At 43.8% G+C, this 14,992-nt stretch overlaps 1 protein-coding gene across 1 annotated transcript in view; it reads right to left on the bottom strand.

The window, feature by feature from the left end:
• Positions 1-11,069, bottom strand: part of sass6 (SAS-6 centriolar assembly protein) — a 78,558-nt gene extending 67,489 nt beyond the window's left edge. The window contains exon 1 of the mRNA XM_060845337.1: positions 10,776-11,069. Within this exon, the coding sequence (XP_060701320.1) occupies positions 10,776-10,840 (65 nt within the window). The 5' untranslated portion in view covers positions 10,841-11,069. The remainder of the gene's footprint in view (positions 1-10,775) is intronic.
• Between the last annotated feature and the right edge of the window lie 3,923 nt (positions 11,070-14,992).

The following is a 14,992-nucleotide window of genomic DNA, read 5'->3' as shown; positions in this document are numbered from 1 at the left end:
CCATAGTGTTAAAGGTTTAGATGGAGAGGAATTTGTTAAGCGTGTACAAGACAATTTTCTGAGTCAGCATGTGGATATACCTATTAGGAGAAAGTGCAAAATTTGACCTACTCTTGAGAAATTAGACAGGGCAGGTAACTGAGGTGTCAGTGGGGGAGCACTTTGGGGCCAGCGACCATAAATCTGTTAGATTTAAAATACAATGGAAAAGGATAGACCAGATCTAAAAGTTGAAGTTCTAAATTGGAGAAAACCAATTTTGGCAGTATTAGGCAAAAACTTTCAAAAGCTGATTGGGGGCAGATGTTCGCAAGTAAAAGGAACGGCTGGAAATGGGAAGCCTTCAGAAATGAGGTAAAGAGAATCCAGAGAAAGTATATTCCTGTTATGGTGAAAGGAAAGGTTGGTAGGCATAGGGAATGCTGGATGACTAAAGAAATTGAGGGTTTGTTTCAGAAAAAGGAGGAAGCATATGTCAAGTATAGACAGGATAAATCGAGTGAATACTCAGAAGAGTATAAAGGCAGCAGGAGTATCTTAAGAGGAAATCAGGAGGGCAAAAAGAAGACATGAGATAGCTTTGGCAAATAGAATTAAGGAGAATCCAAAGGGTTTTTACAAATACATAAAGGACAAAAGGGTAACTAGGGAGAGAATAGGATCCCTCAAAGATCAGCAAGACAGCCTTTGTGTGGAGCCGCAGAAAATGGGGGAGATACTAAACGAGTATTTTGCATCAGTATTTACTGTGGAAAACAATATGGAAGATATAGCTTGCAGGGAAATAGATGGAGACACCTTGCAAAATGTCCATATTACACAGGAGGAAGTGCTGGATGTCTTGAAATGGGTAAAGCTGGTAAATCTCCAAGACCTGATCAGGTGTACCTGAGAACTCTGTGGGAAGCTAGAGAAGTGATTGCTGTGCCTCTTGCTGAGATATTTGTATCTTCGATGGTCACAGGTGAGGTGCCGGAAGACTGGAGGTTGGCAAACGTGGCGCCACTGTTTAAGAAGGGTGGAAAGGACAAGCCAGGGAACTATAGCCTGACGTCGGTGGTGGACAAATTGTTGGAGGGAATCCTGAGGGACAGGATGTACATGTATTTGGAAAGGCAAGGACTGATTAGGGATAGTCAACATGGCTTTGTGTGTGGGAAATCATGTCTCACAAACTTGATTGTGTTTTTTGAAGAAGTAACAAAGAGGATTGATGAGGGCAGAGCAGTAGATGTGATCTATATGGACTTCAGTAAGGCCTTCGATAAAGTTCCCCACGGGTGACTGGTTAGTAAGGTTAGATCTCACAGAATACATGAAGAACTAGCCATTTGGATACAGAACTGGCTAGAAGGTAGAAGACAGAGGGTGGTGGTGGAGGATTGTTTTTCAGATTGGAGGCCTATGACTAGTGGAGTGCCACAAGGATTGGTGCTGGGCCCTCTACGTTTTGTCATTTACATAAATGATTTGGATGCGAACATAAGAGGTACAGTTAGTAAGTTTGCAGATGACACCAAAATTGGGGGTAGTGGACAGCAAAGAAGGTTACCTCAGATTACAACAGGATCTTGACCAGATGGGCCAATGGGCTGAGAAGTGGCAGATGGAGTTTAATTCGGATAAAAGCAAATCTTAGCAGAATTTATACACTTAATGGGAATGTTGCTGAACAAAGAGACCTAGGAGTGCAGGTTTGTCGCTCCTTGAGTTGCAGGTAGATAGGATAGTGAAGAAGGCGTTTGGTATGCTTTCCTTTATTGGTCAGAGTATTGAGTACAAGTGTTGGGAGGTCATGTTGCGGCTGTACAGGATATTGGTTAGACCACTGTTGGAATATTGCATGCAATTCTGATCTCCTTCCTATCGGAAAGATGTTGTGAAACTTGAAAGGATTCAGAAAAGATATACAAGGCTGTTGCCAGGGTTAGAGGATTTGAGTTATAGGAAGAAGCTGAACAGGCTGGGGCTGTTTTCCCTGGAGTGTCGGAGGCTGAGGGGTGACCTTATAGAGGTTTACAAGATTATGAAGAGCATCGATAGGGTAAATAGACAAAGTCTTTTTCCTGGAGTTGGGGAGTCCAGAACTAGAGGGCATAGGTATAAGGTGAGAGGGGAAAGATACAAAAGAGACCTGTGGAACAACTTTTTCACAGAGACTGGTACATGTATGGAATGAGCTGCCAGAGGAAGTGGTGGAGGCTGGTACAATTGCAACATTTAAGAGGCATTTGGACGGGTATATGAATAGGAAGTGTTTGAAGGGATATGGGCCGGGTGCTGGCAGGTGGGACTAGGTTGGGTTGGGATATCTGGTCGGCATGGACGGGCTGGACCGAAGGGTCTGCTTCCATTCTGTACATCTCTATGACTCTGTAGGTGTGATATGGCTCTGTAGCTTTTCTAAATGATCAAATAGAAGGCTAGGAAAAAGAAAAGTAGGGCACAAGGCATTAGGGACAAAATACCTGCTCAAATGGATTCAGAATTGGTTAATCGGTAGGAGAGAGAGAGTAGGAAAAAGACAAATCATTCTCAGAATGGCAGGCTATTAATAGTAAAGATACCGCATGGATCTGTGTAATCATCCATAATCTACATAAATGATTTGGATGTGGAGACCAAGTGTAATATTCCCAAATTTGATGATGATACAAAATTGGATGGAAATGTAAGTTATGAGACTTCAAAGAATAAAACAGGCTAATTGAATGGGCTCAAAGATGCCAGGTAAAATGTTATTTGGATAGATATGAAGTTATTCCCATTTTTTTGGGAAAAAAGAAACAGTTCTTAAAGAATGGGAGATTGACAAATGTGGTGTCCAAAGATCTGGACGTTCTTCGCCACCAGCCACTATAAGCTAGCATTCAAATGCACCAAGCAACTGGAAAGGTAGAATTAATGTTAGCATTCATTTCAAGGGGATTTGTGCACAGAAATCGAAAAATAAAAACAAAACACAGCAGATGCAGTAAATCTGAAACAAAAATAATGCTGGAAAAGCTCAGCCAGTCTGGCAGCATCTGCAAAGACAGAAAAATAATTCATGTTTCAAGTTTGGTATGACTGAAGACATCATACAGGATTTCAAATGTTAACTGTTTCCGTCCAGCAATCTCCTCAGCATTCTCTGCTGAGATGTATTGTTGCAGCTGTATGGAAGTTTGGCAAGACCTCACCTGAAGTACTGTGTGCAAAAGTTTGGTGTCATTCTCCAAAGAACGATATATGTACCACAGAGGGAAAACAGTGGAGATTCAGCACATTAATCCTTGGAAGTGCAGGGTTGTTTTAAAAGTAAAGATTGAGAAAACTGATTCTGCAGTTATTAATCTTCTGAATGGACATCGCAAATTTTACATTTAATGTTGACCTCCCTCTCCGTGCGCCTTCTCTGCAGTCGTAACTTTGTATTCTTCGCTCAGTTCTATTCTCTTATGCACTTTGTGTTGCATAATCTGCACACAAAACAAAACTTTTCACTGTAAGGAGGTACACATGACAATGATAAATCAAATCAAATCTGAAGTTTTGAAGAATGAAAGGTGATCTTGTTGAAAAAGGGCACAACGGGGCAAATATAGACAGGATGTTTGCCTCGGCTCGTGACTCTAAAACCAGAGGACATAAATTACTTGACCTTTATCCTGAGATTAAGTCTGATATGAAGAGGAAACTCTTCACAAAGACAGTCATGAATCTTTGGATGGAGAATTTCAAGGGAGTTGTGTAATCTCAGTGATAAAGCAAATTCAAGACAAATGTCAAGGGGCTTCTGGAGTCTCATGACATTAAGATATATGTTCAGTTCTGGAAGCTCCAGAGAGGGTGCAGAGGAGATTTACCAGCATGTTGTCCAGACTGGAGGACATGTCTTTTGAAGAAAGGTTGAGAGAGCTGGAGCTTTTCTCATTGGAATGAAGAAGGATGAGAGGTGATTTGATAGAGATATACAAGATGATGAGAGGCATCAATAGAGCGAATAGCCAAAAGCTTTTTCTCAGGGGGGAAAATGACAATCACAAGGGATATAATTTTAAGGCGATTGGAGGAAGGCTGAGGGAGATGTCAGAGGTAGGTTCTTTACAGAGAGTGGTGGGTGCATGGAATGCTCTGCCAGTGGTAGTAGCAGAGTCAGATACATCAGGGACATTTAAGCGACACTGGATAGGCACATGAATAATAGTAAAATGAAGGGAATGTTGGTTAGTTTGATCTTAGAGTAGGATAAAAGGTTGGCATATCGAGAGCCGAAGGGCATGTACTGTTCTATGTTCTCTTGGAAGATAGTGAGAGTTCTGTACCAGAGGGCACCAAAGTGTGTTGCCTGGAAGACAAGCCAGAGACGATTGTACAATTGCCCATTCCTCCAACTTATGCCAGTCATTTTCCACAATCCTGATATCAAATTTTATAAAGTTACCATCAAGTTTTAAGGAAGTTGTTTCTCTACAAATAGAGCTATTCCTGGTGTTTTTGCTGGCATCTCACAGAAAAAAAATCTCAGAATACTTACAGCTCACAGAAAGAGGCCATTCACCCCATCGAGTCTGCATCGACCCACCAAACAGCATCCAACCCAGATGCAAACACCCCCTTCACTGCCCCCACTCTAATCCTACAATCTCACATTTATCATGGCCAACCCATCTAGCCTACATATCCTTGGACATTACAGGGCCACTTCACCATCACTAACCCATTGGCATATTTTAGACTGCTGGAGAAAACTGGAACACTTGGAAGAAAGAGCTGAAAATTGTGTTGCTGGAAAAGCGCAGCAGGTCAGGGAGCATCGAAGGAGCAGGAGAAGCGACGTTTCAGGCATAAGCCCTTCTTCAGGAATGAGGAAGGTGTGCCAAGCAGTCTAAGATAAAAGGTAGGGAGTAGGGACGTTGGGAATGCGATAGGTGGAAGGAGGTTAAGGTAAGGGTGATAGGCTGGAGAGGGGGTGGGGGTGGAGAGGTCGGGAAGAAGATTGCAGGTCAAGAAGGCGGTGCTGAGTCCAAGGGTTGGGACTGAGATAAGGTGGGGGGAGGGGAAATGAGGAAGCTGGAGAAATCTGCATTCATCCCTTGTGGTTGGAGGTTTCCTAGGCGGAAGATGAGGCGCTCTTCCTCCAGGTATCGTGTTGCCATGGTCTGGCAATGGAGGAGGCCAAGGACCTACATGTCCTTAGCGGAGTGGGAGGGGGCTCCAGACCCACACTAGGTCCTAGCTCCCAGCCCTGCCGTATTTTCACCATCCCTCCAGACCTCCCCCTCTCTGAAGATGAAAGATCAGTCCTCAGCAGAGGCCTCCCCTTCATTCCCCTACGCTCTCGGATTAACAAGTTCAACTCTCGGCAAGAAATCGAACAATTCTTCTGCCGCCTTCGCCTCCGCGCCTACTTCTTCAACCAGGATTCTCGCCCATCCTCTGATGACCCCTTCTCCCACCTCCAACACACCCCATCCACCTGGACACTCCGTGCTGGCCTCTTACCTACCCTCGATCTCTTTATAGCCAACTGCCGCCGCGACATTAACCGCCTCAACCTGTCCGCCCCTCTCACCCACTCCAACCTCACCCTCGCAACGTGCAGCCCTCCACTCCCTCCGCTCCAACCCCAATCTCACTATCAAACCGGCAGACAAGGGAGGCGCAGTGGTAGTTTGGCGCACCGATCTTTACATTGCTGATGCCAGCTCGCGGACACCTCCTCCTACTGCCCCCTTGACCATGACCCCACCTCCCACCACCAAAACATCATCTCCCAGACCATCCATAACCTCGTCACCTCAGGGGATCTCCCATCCACCGCCTCCAACCTCATAGACCCACAACCCCGCACCACCCGTTTACACCTCCTGCCCAAAATCCACAAACCTGACTGCCTGAGCCAACCCATTGTCTCAGTCTGCTCCTGCCCCACCGAACTAATCTCTGCATACCTCGACACAGTCCTGTCCCCCTTAGTCCAAGAACTCCCCACCTACATTCGGGACAACACCCTCGCCCTCCACCTCCTCCATGATTTTCCCTTCCCCGGCCCCCAACGCCTTATCTTCACCACGGACATCCAGTCCCCAAACACCTCGATCCCCCATCATGAAGGCCTCAAGGCCCTCCGCTTCTTCCTTTCCCACCAACCCAACCAGTACCCTTCCACTGACGCCCTCCTTCAACTGACTGAACTGGTCCTCACGCTGAACAACAACTCTTTCCAATCCTCCCACTTCCTCCAAACCAAAGGAGTAGCCATGGGCACCCGCATGGGCCCAAGCTGTGCCTGCCTCTTTGTCGGATATGTGGAACAGTCCATCTTCTGCAGCTACACTGGCACCACCCCCCACCTTTTCCTCTGCTACCTCATGCTCCCACGAGAAGGTTGAACAGTTCATCCACTTTACTAACACCTTCCACCCCGACCTCAAATTTACCTGGACCGACTGGAGACTCCTCTCTCCCCTTCCTAGATCTCTCCATTTCTATCTCGGTCGACCGACTCAACACAGGCATTTACTATAAACTGACCGACTCCCACAGCTACCTGGATTACACCTCCTCCCACCCTGTCCCCTGTAAAAACACCATCCCATATTCCTAATTCCTCCGCCTCCGCGCATCTGCTCCCAGGAGGACCAATTCCAATACCGAACAACCCAGATGGCCTCCTCCTTCAAAGACCGAAATTTCCCCTCAGACGTGGTTGACGGTGCTCTCCACCGCATCTCCTCCACCTCCGCTCCTCCGCCCTTGAAGCCCATCCCTCCAATCGCCACCAAGACAGAACCCCATTGGTCCTCACCTACCACCCCACCAACCTCCAGATCCATCGTATCATCCTTCGTCATTTCTGCCACCTCCAAACAGACCCCACCATCAAGAATATATTTCCCTCCCCTCCCCTATCAGCATTCCGGAAAGACCACTCCTTCTGTGACTCCCTCGACAGGTCCACACCCCCCACCAACCCAACCTCCACTCCCGGCACCTTCCCCTGCAAACGCAAGAAAGGCAAAACTTGCGCCCACACCTCCCCCCTCACTTCCCTCCAAGGCCCCAAGGGATCCTTCCATATCCGTCACAAATTCACCTGCACCTCCACACACATCATTTATGACATCCGCTGCACCCGATGTGGCCTCCTCTACATTGGGGAGCCAGGCCACCTACTTGCGGAGGGTTTCATAGAACATCTCTGGGACACTTGCACCAACCAACCCAATCACCCCGTGGCTGAACACTTTAACTCCCCCTCCCACTCTGCCAAGTAACTTCGAACCATGCTTAGTCAAAAAGAAAAAGGAAGCAGACATAAGGTTTAGGAAACTGACGACAGGCAGAGCCCTTGAAGAGTACAAGGATAGTAGGAAAGAACTCCAATGAGGAATGAGGAGAGGTTAAAAGAGGCTATGAAATGTCTTTGGCAAACAGGATTAAAGAAAATCCCAAGGAGTTTTGTACACATATAAGGAACAAGAAGGTAACTAGGCAGAGGGTTGGGCCACTAAAGGACAAAGGAACAAATTTATGCATAGAGCTAGAGATAGTGGGTGAGATCCTTAATGAATACTATATATTGGTATTCACAAAGGAGAAGGACATGATGGATGGTGAGTCTAGAGAGGAGTATGCTGATATTCTAAGACATACTAACATCAAAAAACGAATCCATGTAAGATTCTATAAATCCGTTTTTTTAGATTAGAATCAGTCCGACCATTATGGCACAGACAGTCTCACACAGGGGGAAGCTCACACCTTCAATGCATTATCTGGGCCGACATGACACCAATTGTTAAAGTTCACTTGAGAATGTAACATTTAAAAAAAGTTTTGGGATTTACATATGAAAAAGCTGAAACCAACATGGTCATTCTAACAGATGAGAGACTTAACAAACAATTCAGGTCTTTTTCAATATATAATTTCAGTGACATCGCACTGTAAACTTTTGCGATAAATTCTGTGTCTTACAATCTTATACTCCACAACCATCTGAAGAAGCAGTGCTCCAAAAGCTAGTGCTTCCAATTAAACCTGTTGGACTATAACCTGGTGCTTCCAATCAAACCTGTTGGTCTATAACCTGGTGTTGTGTTATTTTTAACTGGAAAAAAAGAAAGTGTTGTATGTTTTGAAAAGCATTCAGGTGGACAAGTCCTGAGGACTTATTGTGAACTATCCTAGATCGCTGAGGTTGAGGAAATTGCTTGGGCCTTGTACGAAATCTCAGGAGTGATCCCAAAGGTCTGGACAATAGCTAAAGTTGTTCCTTCATTTAAGAAGGGCAACAGGGCAATTCCAAGGAACTACAGGCCAGTGAGCCTTACGTCATTGGTAGGAAAATTACTGGAGAAGATTCTCAGGGATAGAAATTTGGAAAAATATGAACTTATTAGCAATGGGCAGCATAACTTTGTGCAGGGAAGGTCATGTCTCACAAACATGATTGAGTTTTTTGAGGAAGCGACAAAGGTGACTGATGAGGGCAGGGTAGTCCATGGCGATATGAACTTTAGCAATGCCTTTGACAAGTTCCCTCATAGCAGATTGATACAAAAGGTGAGTCAAATGGGATCCACAGTAATCTGATAAGATCCTTTCAAAACTGGCTTAGTCATAGAAGACATACAGAACAGTAGTGAAAGAAGGGTATTTTTCTGACTTAAGATCTGTGACCTGTGGTGGTTTGCAGGCATCAGTGCTGAGACCCCCGCTGTTTGTAAAATTATATAAATGATTTGGAGGAGAATGTAGGTGCCCTGACTAGTAAGTTTGTGGATCACACAAAGATCGGAGGAGCTGCGGATGGTGAGGAGAATTGCTAGAGGATACAACAGGACATAGACAGGCTGGAGACTTGTGCAGAGAAATAGGAAATGGAGTTTAATCTGGACAAATGTGAAGTGATGCATTTTAAGAGATCTAATCAAGGAGGGAAGTACACATTAAAAGCAGATCCTTTAATAGTATTAACATTCAGAGGGATCCAGGTGCACAAGTCCACAGATCTCTGAATGTGGGAACACAAGTTGGTAAGGTTGTCAAGTGGCATATAGCACGTTTGTGCCTTCATCAGTCAGGGCACAGAACTGGCAGATGTATATAACTTTAATTAGATCACATTTGGAATACTGCGTATAATTCTGGTCCCCAAAGCACCAGAAGAATGTGGAGGTTTGGAGAACATCGAACTTTACAGCGCAGTACAGGCCCTTAGCCCTCAATGTTGCACCGAGCTGTGAAACCAATCTGAAGCCCATCTAACGTACACTATTTCAATATGATCCATATGCTTGTCCAATGACTATTTAAATGACCTTAAAGATGGCGAGAAAGAATACAATACCAAAGTTTGCTTGAAATGGGGGATATTAGCTATAAGAGATTATATTTTTACTTGAACAAAGGATGAGCAGCGACCTGATAGAAGTTTACAAAATTAAGAGAGGCATCGATAGAATGGATAGTCAGCGTTTTTCCCCAGGGTAGAAATGCCAATTACTTAGTGACATAGGTTTAAGGTAAAAGGAGGTAAATTTAAAAAGAGTTGAGATGACAGAGGCATCTTGACAGATACATGCATAGACAGGGAATCGAGGGATACAGACTGCAGAGAGGCAAAAAGTTTCTAAGTTTGGAAAATGCAGTCTTGGTGGCCAAAGGGCCTGTTCAAAAACATCAGGACATCACAAGCAGATGGAACAATCTAGGCAATACTTCAACATTTAGTCACAATTGGTGTTATTCTGAAAGACAATCTTGGTCCAAACACAAAGTCACCATCTACACGTTATCTGTGTAAGCATGTTTGTACTCCAGTATTCAATAGCATCATATTTTGTATTCAATCCAAACTAGGTTTAGCAGATTAAGGAATCTAACTTTACAACAGTCAAACCTCACTACTCAACACCAATAAACAACAGAAAGTGGAAACCCTTGGACCATTCATCCTTCTTGACAGTATTACAATCAGTTCATTAAATTTACCTGACTTACACTTAAATCAAGGCAAGAAAGCTCATTGAACAGACGATACAATCGACAGAAAGTTTCTATTTCAAACTGCAAAAGGCCCAAAAGAAATTCAATCCGCAAAACATGACTCAATTAAGTGTGGGCATCAATCGTCACTTTGTACACCGTTTAAAAGACCAACAAACTATCACACAATACTAGAAAGTGTATCTTCGTCCTTTTCTTGATTTGAATTCCCTTACAGTCCCAACATAACAGCAAACTTTGCGTCATTTTAAAGCGATTGCATGAATTAGTTTCAAAACTACAGCAGGATTGATTTGGTGACGTATCTGGTAACTCGAAGTCGTTGTTTCTTTCACACGTACGAACTACTCATTATAGAATTTATAAATACAAACTTCACAATTGGTGTCAATAGGATGAATTCCAAAACTACAGGGAATATAAAAGATCGGAGTGGGGAGACAGAACAAGAGGAGTGCTAAACCGTACAAAATTAGTGTAACAGAGAACAGCAGAGACTGAACTTGGAGAGGTGCTGCTGAAACCCAGCCTAGTAATTCAAAACTCAGTTAAAAGTCACACAACTCCAGGTTATAGTCCAACAGGTTTATTTGGAAGCACCAGCTTTCGGAGCATGAAGGAGTAGCGCTCCGAAAGTTAGTGCTTCCAAATAAACCTGTTGGACTATAATGGTGTTGTGTGACTTTTAACTTTGTCCATCCACAGTCCAACACTGGCGTCTCCAAATCCTTTTAAACTCTTAACTGATGTGAAGGAAAGTCTCTCCTCGGCCTCACCTGTCTTCACAATCCTTGCACTTGATGAGCACGGCGGCGCTTTGACAGAACAACTCCTCGGCCATGGTGATTGGGGGCTCGAATCGTGAGGCCACTTTCACCTCATGGTCAGCCCCTGACAGAAAGTCCGGTCGATAAGTGAGCGACTAAGCAGAGCGGCCTTTCTCACATACTGGGTGGCTCGTTCCCCGAGCCCCGTTCCTATTTCCAGGTGAAGGCTGTGCTGGGCCCGCCGCTCTGCTCATTCCCTCAGTTGCCAGGGACGACCGTTCCCGGCCGTGTTCCCGCCACCTACACAGCGCCGCCAAAGAGCTAGCCCCTGACATCCGGACGCCAAGATAGAACACCCATTCCAGTTTCTTACACAATCCGTGCTTCTTGCTGCCCCCTCTGGGCTGGGATGAGTCCCTGGCGGCAACTGAAGTACAGTACAGTAAATTCCTGCAATCGTTCAACGGTAGAAAAGCGAACTAAAGCGCAATACATTGGAAATAGAAAACAGAAAACGCTAGACTCATCGACCAAACCTTGCTGTATCTCTGGAGACGGAAGTAGTTAACATTTCAGGTCAAGACTATGAATCACAACTGATGAAAAACAGAAAACTAAACAATTGTGATTTTTATTCATGAGATATGGATGTCGCTGGGTAAAAAATGAGGTCTGCAGATGCTGGAGATCACAGCTGAAAATGTGTTGCTGGTTAAAGCACAGCAGGTTTCATTGCTGATGAAGGGCTTATGCCCAAAACGTCGAATTTCCTGTTCCTTGGATGCTGCCTAACTTGCTGTGCTTTAACCAGCAACACATTTTCAGATATGGATGTCGCTGGCTAGCTTGGTATTATTGCCCATCCCTAATTCTTCTGGAGAAGGTGGCGGTAAGCTGCCTACTTGAACAATGTTAAAAATCACACACCAGGTTATAGGCCAACAGGTTTATTTGGAAGCACTTGTTGGACTATAACATGGTGCTGTGTGAGTTTTAACTTTGTCCACACCAGTCCAAGACCGGCTACTCCAAATGGTGACGACCTGAATAATTGTAGCCTTGGGTGGTGTAAAGACACCCACAATACTGATCGGAGTTATACAATGAAGTGCCTCTGAAATAGTTAATGTTGGAGCTGAATGAAGTTCAACCTACTCAGACAATCTTGCAGTTTTTGCAAGCAGTCGTGCACAAAACCCCAATCTAGCTGAAAATGTTAGTTCTAGTTCTTGGTAGTAAATAGTTAATGTAGCTAGTCAATTCAACTTAAAGATTGCTCTTTTTAGTGTTTTGGACCTTGGCAAGGTGATACCATTTTTCACCAATGCCATCCAAAAACAAAGGAACTCTCTTTCAAAGGAGAACAACAAATAAAAAGCTAACACCAACTAGTTGTGGAAGGACAAAGGCATTACAGTGGATCTCAGTCTCACCAATGTTAATAGACTTGGGCAAAGTACTGGAAAAGAGATACAGAGCCAAAGTGACTTCATAGTTAACTTTCTGGTCAGCTATTGTTTTCAAGATTTTCTGCTAATTAATGGGAAAAGAAACTATCAAATCGCACCATTATCTTAATGGCTATCTTTATGTACAGTAGCATCAAGCTGTGTGTAGATCTTCAACATGCAAAACAAGTGTCACTACATGTTGAGGTTCTACCAGTCCCCAGTATTGCAAAGGCTGCGATTTAGCCACATAGGTAGGTAGTGTGCTGACCAAGCTGGTCACTTTATCTTGAGTGACTTCCTTGAGTGTTGGTGGAGCTGTGTTCATCCAAGAAAATGTAGAATATTCCATCACAGTCCATACATGTGCCTCTTAAATAGTAAACAGGCTTTGAGGAATAAAGGTGGGTCACTCGCTACAGAATTTCCAACCTCTAATTTGCTACTACAACCACAGTATTTAAGAGGATGCTTCATTTACATTTCTAATCAAATTCCAACCCCAAAGCCCTCACCACCGCTATAGATGTTGATGTTGGGGAATTCAGGGGTCAAATGTTTAGGCATGATGATTAGATTTTGTCTCATTAAATGTAGTCATAGTCTGGCACATGGCACAATTCACAAATGTTTCTTATCAACTCAAATCTAAATGTTATCCAGAAGTTGCAGATACAGACTGCTTCAGTATCTGAACAAAAACTGAAGTTGTTGGAAAAGCTCAGCAGGTCTGTCTGCACCTGTGAAGAGAATTGTGAATGGTACAAAACACTGCAAAATTATCAAAAATATCCCCACTCCTGACCTTATATGGTGGTTCAGTGGTTAGCACCGCTGCCTCACAGTGCCAGGGACTTGGGTTTGATTCCAGCTTTGGGCAACTGTCTGTGTGGTGATTGCACATTCTCTCCGTGTCTGCATGGGTTTCCTCCAGATGCTCTGGTTTCCTCTCACATTCCAAAGATGTGCAAGTCAGGTGAATTGGCTATGCTAAATTGCCCATAATGTTAGGTGCATTAGTCAGGTGTAAATATAGGGTAGGGGAATGGGTCTGGGTGGGTTACTCACCGGAGGGTCGGTGTGGACTTGTTGGGCCAAATGGCCTGTTTCCACACCGTAGGGAATCTAATCTGATCGTGCACAATTGATTACTATCATTCAAATGAAGGGTACACATTCAAAACATCATAACTTGTCTGTTCTTTTTACCAATGCTTACGATTGCTGTATATTTCCAAATCCTGTTTTAGATTTCCAGAATTTGTAGATTTTCCTTCCTGATTTACCATTTCATCCTGCAAGCTTCATGTGTAGATATTTGTATTCAACCTGTACAGACATGTTATGACAGATGTCTGATAGGACTTGAACCCAAACAATTAATCAAAACTAATCTGTAAAATACATTGATGCTGCAAACAAATCAATTATCGCAGGTAACAGACTGCACCTTGATTACCAAGTCAGCAAACAATACAACAGTCTCCAGTGTTGCAATTGCAAAAGCCACAGATAGAACTGAAGTGACTGATAACCCTCATGATTATGTGAACAGTTTACAATCTGGGAATGACTTTTGTTTCCCATTGTTAGTTAATTCATTTATGTAAACAAAAATCAGGCAATTGGCTTTGAATTGCTCCATGCCAGGCGATTTTGAGTAGTTCTCATCTTCCCTCATACAAAGAACCAGACAACTATTCCAAAATATGATTTTTTTTAAAAAACTGGTACAATACTTACAAGCTGCAGATTCCAACAATATCAGCATAAGAGTCATAGAGTCCTACAGCACATAGACTTCAACCCAGACTGGTCCATGCTGACCAAAATGTCCATCCACATTAACCCCATTTCCTGCACTTGGCCCATATTCTTCCAAACCTTTCCTATCCATGTATTTGTCCAAAGATATCATTTAAAAGATATATTATGGATGTAAATAATATGCTTAAACAGTTTAAAATCTTGTACTGGACCAGACTTTGGAAAGATACTATCGCTGAGGGAAAGGTGAGGACTGCAGATGATGGAGATCAGAGTCAAAATGTGGTGCTGGAAAGGCATAGCCAGTCAGGCAGCATCCGAGGGGCAGGAGAGTCAATATTTCAAGCATAAGCTCTTCATCAGGAATGTTACTGAGGGAGCAGAGGACACATAGGCTGAAAATTGGTATTGATCATGCTTCAGCCAGCAGAAGGAACTGAGGTCATATTTAGTTGATGGCTGCCCTCTCCATTAAGGATGGTGACTTGTCCCAAGAGCAACTACACAAATGAAGGGTCAGTAGTTCAGCAGCACCACCATATAGTATTAGGATAATTGATTGATGATGACAAACAGTATGAAATTTTGTTATTATTACTTGGTAGGTACTTGATAGAGTTGTTATGAAGGGTTTAAACTAGTGCAGGAGGGGGATGAGAACCAGAGGAGTAGGGAAATAGATGCAGAAATTGAAGAAGGATGTAGAAACCAAGGCAAACATGACGAAGAACAAAAACAGGCAGGGAACCGCTGCTGGAAAAAGCAAGGGAGGTTTTCTGAAATACATTTGTTTCAATGTGAGAAGAATAATGGGCAAGGTAGATTAGCTCAGAGCTTTTAGGAGAAAGTGAGGACTGCAGATGCTGGAGATCAGAGCTGAAAATGTGTTGCTGGAAAAGCGCAGCAGGTCAGGCAGCATCCAAGGTGCAGGAGAGTCGATGTTTCAGGCATGAGCCCTTCTTCAGGAATTCCTGAAGAAGGGCTCATGCCTGAAACATCGACTCTCCTGCT

This window comes from Hemiscyllium ocellatum, chromosome 2, assembly GCF_020745735.1.
Source record: "Hemiscyllium ocellatum isolate sHemOce1 chromosome 2, sHemOce1.pat.X.cur, whole genome shotgun sequence".
NCBI lineage: Eukaryota > Metazoa > Chordata > Chondrichthyes > Orectolobiformes > Hemiscylliidae > Hemiscyllium > Hemiscyllium ocellatum.
The sequence above is the reverse complement of the archived record's forward strand: the minus strand, read 5'-3'. Positions and strand labels throughout refer to the sequence as shown.